The sequence below is a fragment of the Gasterosteus aculeatus genome, chromosome 15 (assembly GCF_964276395.1).
Source record: "Gasterosteus aculeatus chromosome 15, fGasAcu3.hap1.1, whole genome shotgun sequence".
Classification (NCBI taxonomy): Eukaryota; Metazoa; Chordata; class Actinopteri; order Perciformes; family Gasterosteidae; genus Gasterosteus; species Gasterosteus aculeatus.
Window position 1 is genome coordinate 17112656 of NC_135703.1, and position 10495 is coordinate 17123150.

General features: G+C 44.7%; 1 protein-coding gene across 1 annotated transcript in view; it reads right to left on the reverse strand.

The window, feature by feature from the left end:
• Positions 1-7839, reverse strand: part of gabrb1 (gamma-aminobutyric acid type A receptor subunit beta1) — a 45766-nt gene extending 37927 nt beyond the window's left edge. Inside the window, exons 1-3 of the mRNA XM_040200536.2 lie at positions 7396-7839; positions 7230-7321; positions 7081-7148 (exon numbers count right to left, since the gene is read on the reverse strand). Coding sequence (XP_040056470.1) covers positions 7081-7148; positions 7230-7321; positions 7396-7475 — 240 coding nt within the window. The 5' untranslated portion in view covers positions 7476-7839. The remainder of the gene's footprint in view (positions 1-7080; positions 7149-7229; positions 7322-7395) is intronic.
• Positions 7840-10495: the final 2656 nt, after the last annotated feature.

Here is a 10495-nt window from a genome sequence, read left to right on the forward strand (position 1 = left end):
AACACAGGACAAAAACAAGTGAAAATGAGGAATCAGATGCAGATCAGAAGCTGGTTAGTCCTTCTCCAAGATCTGTGAGAAAGGTTGTACTGGCCGTGCTGAAAGGTCTTCAGAGTGAGTCCTTTTCTTTGGCCTGTAAATAAAAAGATAAATGTTAGATTTCAGCAGCCTAAATAAACAATGCTGTGATGTTTTAAGCATGCATTACACCACCACAAACACAAACAAATCATTTCTATGAAGATTGAAAGTTTAAGAGAGTGGGTACTTAATTGAACCACATGTCATTAACATACCTGGTCTCTGCTCATATTGGAGATGGAGATTTTCTTCAGCGAGGGTTTCTCTTCCCGAGATTCTCCCGCGGTTGTCTCTCTTCGTTGTAACTATTTTTCTGTCGCTAACTTCGGGATGAAGACGATGTCTATGCAGCAAATATGGTTACAGACGCGCTCCTTAGCGCCATCGGGGAGGTTGAAAAGGAAGGAAGGAACGCGCCCCCAAAATCTGATGTTTTTCAGCGTGAGACATGTAAGTGCATGTAAAAACATGAAAAAGCATGTGGCACACAGACAAACCGTGAGAGTCGGTAGCTACGGATTTACCGGAATTAAAAATTCTAAAAATTGGACCATCCACACTGCATGTACATGTACATTTCTAGTCTGGAATGCCATCCACTTGACTCAAAATCAATTCAATTTTTCTCGTTAATCAAATATCATCACAGTAATATACAACACTTCTTTGCCGCTTCCTCTTTGCTACCAATTTTTGACTCAAGGCCAATAACTCAACAAAATAAAAACATCATCCAAACATCTCTAAACTCAGCTGCGATTTAATAGGTTCTCACTCACTTCATTTGTGCCGTAGTTGCACTACGTTGCACCATAAACATAGAACCAGTGGACCAGTGGGGCATTTTCTACCGGGGCCTTCCATGTCGCTGACACGCTGACCCATTGACCCATCAGGGCACACGTTACTGCAGTGCTCTGCATTAATGCAGACGTAGGCCAGCAGAGAAGGCTTAGTTGGCCCTGACGGCCCACCCAGCACCAGAATGCCAGTGCCCCCCCACCAAGTATTACAACCACACTAAGTTGCCATAGCTGGGCCAGCTGGATGCCAACGGCGACCGTTACCTATTTCAATCAGGAGAGACAAGTCACACAAAGAAAGATAATGGTTTACTGTTAACAAATGATATATGATGACAAAGTCTTCAGTCTTTGACATCTGCCTTCATCAGCAGCAGCATAGAACCCCTGTAGAGTCCAGACATGGTGGGGCTGTTGGCTAATGAGGCTGATAGAAGGATGAGTTGATGAATCGGATGGAGACAAAGCAGGAGCAGTGTTTCCCTGTGGTTTACAACTACAGCTACATTCTTACCCGTCCTTTTTGCCTGCCTCAGATGTTCAGACTTCTCCGACTCATAGCACTACTTTGATTAATGCTCTCCCATTCCTTCGAATAGCTACCTCAGGTCACAATTGTTTCATGCTTAAAAAAGAATCTCCTGTAAATCGGCAAATTACTCGATTTAACAAATTACCTTTGTGTATACATTAGAACATTTAACTTGATATATTTGGCTCAACAAGTTCCTTCAGCTTTTCCCTACGTGTCCCATCATGTGCAGCGTTCCTCGTATGTCCAAGCAATTCCTAATGTGATAAAGGTGATCATACAGCATTTAAATCGGCAGGATTCAGATGGAAGCTATTTCAGCACAGTTTTAGAATTAAACCGCAAAATTGATGATCTCACATTTTTAATAGCTGTGTATAAGCAAGAGTTCCAGCCTCAGGTGCGGTGTTTTCTGTCAGAAGAACCACACTCATAGAGTTCATGCAAAAGATATTCCCCTTGAGGTCAGCTCCAGACCAAGCCCAAAGTCTGTATGAGAGCAATGTGGAGCAAACGAAAGAGACTAACATCCAGTGCACTGTACAACATATATTGTGGAGAATGCAAATTGAAGTCACTAAGTGACATTTCTCTATTTGGCATCAGGCAAACGAAAGGAAAAATAGGGTTCCGTAATTCTCCCATATGTTGAAGTCTTAGAGTCTTGTTTTAGTCTAGTCATGTTTTATCCAAAGTCATTCAAAATGCCTGAATAAAAAAATCTAGATTATGCACAGGTTGGGGATCATTAAAAACATCATAACATCTTTCAATAGTCATTCCTCCAATAAATTTAAATTTGAAAGGTGAATTGCATCGATAAGTTGACAAATACATAACTTAATGCGTCTTTAAAAAAATTGAGCAAGGCATTAGGCATAAATAACTAAGAACATAATAAAAGCCTAATCAACTAGGCTTAACACATTCACTATCTGAGTTACAGTAATGGCACATTTAGTCTGCACATCATTATGTACCTACTGGTTGCACACACTTTAAAGCGACTTTGATGGGGGTCCCATCCCATGACCACAACGTCAAGCCAACCACGTAAATACTAACCAACTACACATTAGTCACCGCAGCCCACCTACTCCTTTCAATACTAGGCCGCCACAGCAGAGACGTATGGGGCCCAACAAACCTAGGTAGTACCTAACAGAACTGGACTGGACCCAACAGAGGCTAGAGCCATGGCCTGACCTTGTAGAGGTTGAGAGCTCTTATGCACCAGAACAAATTCCTAAGATGAGAAACTTCCTTTGACAATGAAAGTTTCTCGGATTCTGTTGAGCTATGTCCCATACTACAGAGAGATGCCCTTGTGATTGGAATGCTGAGATAGCCAGTGTTTGACATCCACAAGACAAATATGCTTCCCAAGACAAGAATGCACGCAGTGTCCTTTTTGCAAAGAGAGGTGTTTACACTTGGGCTGAATCGTTGCCACATATCATCAGTGTACATGCTGAGAGAAGGAGCTGGACCTCGGCGGCGTACAGCAAAGCCTTGTGTCGCATCACCTAAACATGAACTCACCAGCTGCCCTTGCATCTGACGGCACAGCATGTCTGATGACTAAGGCCGGTACAGGCCTGACAATGATCGAAAATCCCCATGAAATCTGTTAAATGACTGCCAAGTTCAGTTGAGCTTCCCAAGCATCCTTTATAATTCTTGTCTGTCAAATTCACATCAATAAATGGAATGGTTGTTTGATTTGTCACAATGGGACATGAGAAATGTCCTCAGCGACATCTTACGGAGGCAGCCTCCTCCACCACTCTTTGTCCTTATGTTAACTGGGATAAGTTGGTATATTCTTGGATGCAATGTGTTGGTCCAGAAAAGATAAACTACTGGACATGGGCCAGGAAACTGGTGTGAATACCCGTGGTCCCCAGAGAATGAATCCTGATCATTCAAAGGACCCTTGAGCTTTGAACTACTTTGTCCATTGAATGTGAGATGAATAGCTGCATTTGAATGACATTATTTCAGTCATCCTTCGCTCTCCCCTCAGGCCATAATGAGAACTATATCTTTTTTCTACTTACACTCGCAAATTCATTTTTTTCACATGAAACAGACTGAGATCACTCAAGCTCCCAGATGATAAATCATTTCCTTTTTAAACTCCCAACAAGCATTCCTCTATTTCTCCCAAATACAGAACATTCCCCCTCATATCATGATGGTATGAGTGCATTGGGTAGCCAGAAATTGTACTTGTAGACAAAACTACAAATGGTCTTCCAAAGTTGGAAGAGCCATGAGTGGAAGAGCCATGAGAGGAAGAGCCATGAGAGGAAGAGCCATGAGAGGAAGAGCCATAAGAGGAAGAGCCATGAGTGGAAGTGCCATGAATGGAAGAGCATGAGTGGAAGAGCCATGAGTGGAAGAGCCATTAGAGGAAGAGCCATGAGTGGAAGAGCCATGAGTGGAAGTGCCATGAGAGGAAGAGCCATGAGTGGAAGAGCCATGAGAGGAAGAGCCATGAGTGGAAGAGCCATTAGAGGAAGAGCCATGAGTGGAAGAGCCATGAGTGGAAGAGCCATGAGTGGAAGAGCCATTAGAGGAAGAGCCATGAGTGGAAGAGCCATGAGTGGAAGTGCCATGAATGGAAGAGCATGAGTGGAAGAGCCATGAGTGGAAGAGCCATGAGTGGAAGAGCCATGAGTGGAAGTGCCATGAATGGATGAGCATGAGTGGAAGAGCCATGAGTGGAAGAGCCATTAGAGGAAGAGCCATGAGTGGAAGAGCCATGAGTGGAAGAGCCATGAGTGGAAGTGCCATGAATGGAAGAGCCATGAGTGGAAGAGCCATGAGTGGAAGAGCCATGAGTGGAAGAGCCATTAGAGGAAGAGCCATGAGTGGAAGAGCCATGAGTGGAAGTGCCATGAATGGAAGAGCATGAGTGGAAGAGCCATGAGTGGAAGAGCCATTAGAGGAAGAGCCATGAGTGGAAGAGCCATGAGTGGAAGAGCCATGAGTGGAAGTGCCATGAATGGAAGAGCATGAGTGGAAGAGCCATGAGTGGAAGAGCCATGAGTGGAAGAGCCATGAGTGGAAGAGCCATTAGAGGAAGAGCCATGAGTGGAAGAGCCATGAGTGGAAGTGCCATGAATGGAAGAGCATGAGTGGAAGAGCCATGAGTGGAAGAGCCATGAGTGGAAGAGCATGAGTGGAAGAGCCATGAGTGGAAGAGCCATGAGATGAAGAGCCATCAGTGGAAGGGCCATGAGTGGAAGAGCCATGAGAGGAAGAGCCACGAGTGGAAGAGCCATGAATGGAAGAGCCATGACTAGAAGAGCCATGAGTTGCACAGTTCTTTTTTCCCCAGAGTAAATTTCTATTTGAAACCTTTCTTTCCAACAATCATTCCAACAAGAGTACTCCACCAATTTAGCACTGCATTCCTACAGTCAGATGTCTCAGATATATTTTTTCCACTGCCACCACGCCAGGAACTGAAAGGGCTCTGTAGTGCATCTGTGTATGCTGGACGCAGAGGAGCCAGCCTGGGCTGGACCACAAAGAGGTGTGCGTTGTGTGCCCGGGCTCTGCTTGGTGCATGCATCTGTGAGTCTTTGTAGCTCGGCATATGCTGCCTGCAGTCACACACGTGTGACGTGACTGTCACACATATTTCACTGATAAAAGCAAGTATAACAATATTATTTTTATTAAAGGGATTGTATGAAAGCGTTGCATCGTCCATGAATATGTGATATGAGTTTACACTTAATAGTCCTTCCAGCTCGTCAGTAGGGAGGTTGGTTCGGGATGTTTTCATGGGAGATTTGTTGTTTCGTTCATTCTTCTCATACTTCTTTGTCTGCCCTTTGGCATTTTGCACATGTATAAATAAGTATATTTTTACTGGGTGACCAACTAGGGGGAAATCTGATTAATTTGCATTCACACCAGGGAGTAGTTGCGTGCTTAAAAACCAGGAGGCCGCGGCGAGAGCCGGCCGGGACTTTAGGATGAAAGTAAGGAAACATATTGGCTAAATGCAAAAAAGAGGAAAGAATTACTGACAGTCTTTCACAAAGTGTTTTTAACTTTCTTAGCTCAAATCACCAAAAGAAATTTAAAATGAGTTCAGGGGATTTTTGAAAACATTTCCAAATGAATTACACACAAAGAAGAGCAGCAGTAACTTGATGATTTATTAATATCAATTCTTACACTTTAAAATCAAGTCAAGATGGTTGTTTGTACATTAGTCTCATCTGCAAGGTGGAATAGAATTGGTGCATTGGCACATCTGATTGACTAGTTACAAAACAATGCTAATGATGTGGATATTATCTTTCAACAAGATGAGAAATAATTGCTAAAGGAGAAAAGCTATCGTTATGGGCTACAAACAACATGTAGTTTCCTTTAGCCGCTTAACTTTAAGCCTTATATAAAAAGCATTTCATCTTCATTTTAAAATACTCTGTAGATTCTGTTGAGCTAGCAGCATCAAAACGACATATTACTCACATCCACATTTCTTTTAAAAAGAAAGAAAAGCTTGCCTTATTATATACGTATTATTAACATATATTTCATGCATAATTCCATGATGACCAAATTCTGCAAATGTGGGGATGCTCGTCAAGTGTGTAGCAATGGACACAATTTCAATACAATTTCACCACTCGATAAAAGATAACGGCGTCTGGGCTTTTGAGACAAAATGCCCCGTTGCAGTGTTCTGCTTTGACAGAAACCTGAAGGACACCAAAGCTCCATGTGAAAGCCCTCCGGCACTTCCTGCCCTGACTTTTGAGTCCCAGTGAGACGGAGGTTAAAGCGTCTTTAGCTTGTGTACCGGGAGCGCTGCCCAGCGGCGGGATGGATGTGAAATCACCTGCTCCGCCTGTGAATGGCTGGTTGCTGTGCAGCAGAGGGCGGGGGCACCACACACACCACCCTTGTGGCTAAAAGTAGCAGATTGTTTGAGGGACGGATGTCATATGATTGGCCTGTTCTTTCCAACTAAGCCTCATCCTATTTTGTTTGTGATCTAAATAGATTTTTGGACCTTCTTTGCATATTGTTATACAATCACAATGTGACTACGGGCCGGAACATTTTCTACCAAACTATTCAAAACAAGCCTCAGTGGTGTTTTTTTAAAGCTTCTTATTAGCCACGTATTAAATAATGAGTGGAATATAAAGGGCTGTATAATAATACAGTTGACTATATTAGCAATAGGCTGCATTTTATGACACTGCTTTTTTTGGGGCCTTCTATTGCCTCACTGTCAGCTGTTATACAATCACTGCACTGAGGCCAAGTAACAGCACATACAATGACATATATCTATATCTATATCTAGAGATCGATGGGTGGATAGATCTCTCTCTCCCCTCCCTCGAGAGAAAGAGAGGGAGAGCTACGTGATCTGATTCCCCGTGTCGGTCTCTCCCCGGTTATTCTCAGCCTCCGCCGGTTGTGGCACCGCGGGGAAGTACTCGATGCATACGAATTGGCTTGGACACATTGCGGAAAAGTGTGAGCGCGAGCGCGCGCGGGGGCGCACGCGGATGCCTCCGTGTCCGTCTGTTTGGGCCAGAGCGCACTGGGAGCCATGTGTCACGTGGCAGCCATCTCATAATGCAGGGACAGCGCGCGTGCGTGCGCGTGTGTGTGACTTACCATGTTGACTTCAGATACCATGTCGATGCTGGCGATGTCAATGCTCATGCCGACATCCACAGGAGCGCCTGCAGGGGGCACGAGAGCAGAGTGTGAGCGCTGCGCACATGTTAGCGACATGCGCGCAGAGGACACCGGGCACTAGTTACCTCCGAAGTCGGGCCGCAGACGGATGTCGTAGCCCTTGAGCAGCTTGTCCACCGTGGCTTTAACAAAGGACATGTTGCTGGGCTCGTTGGCTCTGGCGAGAGGAACGGGAGACGTTACGGGGGCCCGTGTGCAATAAGAACGTACGATGTGATAACGAGGTCTCACCTTTGCGCCCCGCACGCCACAGACGCCAGCAGGGACAGGCACAAGAAGCCCCCGCATCCGCGCTCCGCACAGGTCCCCATCACTGTCTCCGGTCCCGGCGACGACTTTGACACAAGGTCTCGGGGAGGCGATTTAGGATGTAAAATTATTCCAAGCGCAAACGCATGCGCGTCGTTTTAGCGTCACTGGCAAGGTGAGGCGAAACTAAGTGGGGATGGAAACGCGGCTACAGCGAGAAAAGAAGCCGCCCGGAGGTGCGGAACGCTCAGTGCGCGTGTGGCGGCGCGTCCATCCTGACCGCATCTGAGACGTCGACACGCGGACCAGCCTGCCCGAGAAGACGCAGCGGATCTGCAGTAAATCTTCCCATCCGCCTCCCACCGCCGCTCGATGTGAAGACATTCAATAATGAGCCGTGAGCGGCTCCCCGGTCACCTTTAGTGCGCCGGTAGGGGGAGAGGGGGGAGGGAGGGAGTGGGGCGGGGGGGGGGGGGGGGGGCGTCCTGCAACACAAGCACCTTCGACTAGCTGCACATGTCGGAGCTCCACCGCTCATTTGGCGTCAAACGTTACACGCCAACTTCATTATTCGTTTGACATCCCCGGCAATGCATGCGGCACGCAGAGCACCACCAGCTGTGCAGAAAGGAGATGTTATGTACTGCACGGAACCCAAGATGGCTTCTGTTTGGACCGCAGGGCGTGATGGGAATGGATAACTATGCTGCCGTACATTGGCAGCAGAACCAGAGAATCTGTCCGGATCACTTATAGTTGTAATAGAATCAGATGAATGCAATAAACATTCCGAGGAGTACCTGGACTCTGAAAATCCACCAGAGCTCAATAAAGAGCATGCTGGGGGGGGGGGGGGGAAATATGCATGTTATAGTCAGCAAGTGCTCTTCAAAAAGCAAGAATTAAATTGTCAAAAAGCAGGACTGCAGTAGAGATGTAGACATGATCCTCTCTGAGGACAGAGGAGATTTATTCACCATTTGTTTCAGGGGACATTGAAATTCCTGTTTGAGCATTTAAGAACTTACTTCAGATGGGATGGCCTCTGGATTCTTTGTCGGGATCCAAAATATGTTCAAGGTATTTGACATGCGGTCTGTGCATAACGGACAGTAAGACAATGAGGCAGCGGACAACAAGACAAATAACATGTGCAAGAAAAGTGGCATGTTCAATTTACAAATTTACAATTTAACTCTTCGGTATGAAATAGAAGGCTATGGGCTGGAGGGATATAGAAGAAAAAAAATAAAGAAGCATTAAATTAAAAATAAAAAGTGCACAGGTGAGCAAATATCATTCTGTACACAACTGCCTTAGTGTATGTGAAAGTGTACAGGCATGTGGTTAAACCACTAGTCTGGTTCCTGAGCAGCTATGTAATGTAACTTAATGTGATGACTTTGTTATGTTGCACAACCTTTTCATAAAAAATATTATTTAATTTAATTATCTTGATAAAAAGGGGTTTTGTTGTTGTTGTTTGCTGTTATGACTTTCTGACCATATCAAGTACTTATCAAATTGATTTCTCTTAAAATAATACCAAGAAAAGCCCATTCACACTACAAACCTAAAATGTTTAATTCAGACATAATTTGTGTACAAATATTGAATCTGACAAGGTTACTACAGCACGAGGATTGTGAGTATAGGTTTTGGCCTTCGAAGAAGTACAGTTGTTTCAGTCTTTCCAATAGTCTGAAGAGAGTTAACATTGACTGTTTTAAGTAATAAATATGTGTCATCTTGATTAGGTGAAAATTTGCCTGCGTCTAATTTGTCCCACCCTTTTCAATAAATGTCTAATTATCTCCACCCGGTGGATTTGCAGGAGCCATTAACGCTGTGTGCAGTATACCATAAGCAATGTGGAGCATTTTACATGGGTCAACATATTTCCCCTTATGTGTGAAAATGTTATATCACCCTGTGGATGTGCTCTTCTGCTGGCTGTAGTTAAAAATATTTTGCATTATGTAACAATGTAAAATAACCCATAAAAAGACAAATGGTCCTCATTGCCAGAGGCTGGTTACCCATTTAATCCTGTACACTATTTTGTCAGTGGGCTCTCCTGTCTTCTCACTTCACGTACTCTTAATCCCACGACCAACCCTCTCACACATGCTCCTCTGATATCTCTGTTCTGGATCCCGACTATCTTTGTCCTACCCAGCATGCTTCAGTGTTCGTGTTTGCTTCGGCGGTTTGTGACTTTGCCCTGCTCTCACTTTTTGGATTTTTGCCTGCTCCCTGTAGGATGTGTTTGCCTACGGACTGGTGTCCTGTGTATGACTTCTTGGTGCCTAAGACCTTTCCTTCTGCCTCACCTTGTCTCCTGTGTCTATCTCTGCTCTGCCCCAGAGGAGACCCCCCACAGGGTTGGACTCCATCGTCTACTGCATCCAACACGCTAAATCCTATATTCAATGCAATGTAATATAATAACTGATGTAATAATGGTAATGCGCTGCTGATATGATACAACCTAATACATGGTTCTTAATTTGCATTGCCTACTTTTTATGTAGTCCTACACTTTTCATACTGCCAGTTCTTTCATTCGTATTGCATATAATATCAAAGCCTTCTTTTATCCTGTATATGCTGAGCACTGTGCCAACTGAAGTGAAGAAACTGGCATCAACGACAGACAGTGCCACCTAGTGACAAGCCTTCAACAGACATCTATCCTCCCATACCAGCAACTATCCATCTGATAGGAAGAGGGGTTTTTTTGTACAGAAATACTGCTAATAAGTTAACTGAGCAACTTGCTTTCCTTTGTTGACTGTCTCCTCACCGGTCTGAGAGGCTCTGATCTGACCTGTAAACCCAGTGGAGATTATGGCCATAGTTTACTCCACAGTGCACTGCCTCAGCTATCAGCTGATCCCTGTGAACCAAGCTGAAGCTGAAGCTGTCTGTATGTTGGTTTGTAATGGACAATACTGTTCGTAGCAGCCTTTGAGATAATCCTCATCGGCGCAAGACAAATAGTTGGAGGGATCAAATTACAAACTGGTCAGAGGATACCCCTACTGAGGAGCTACATGGAATATGTCAGGAGAGTCAGAAA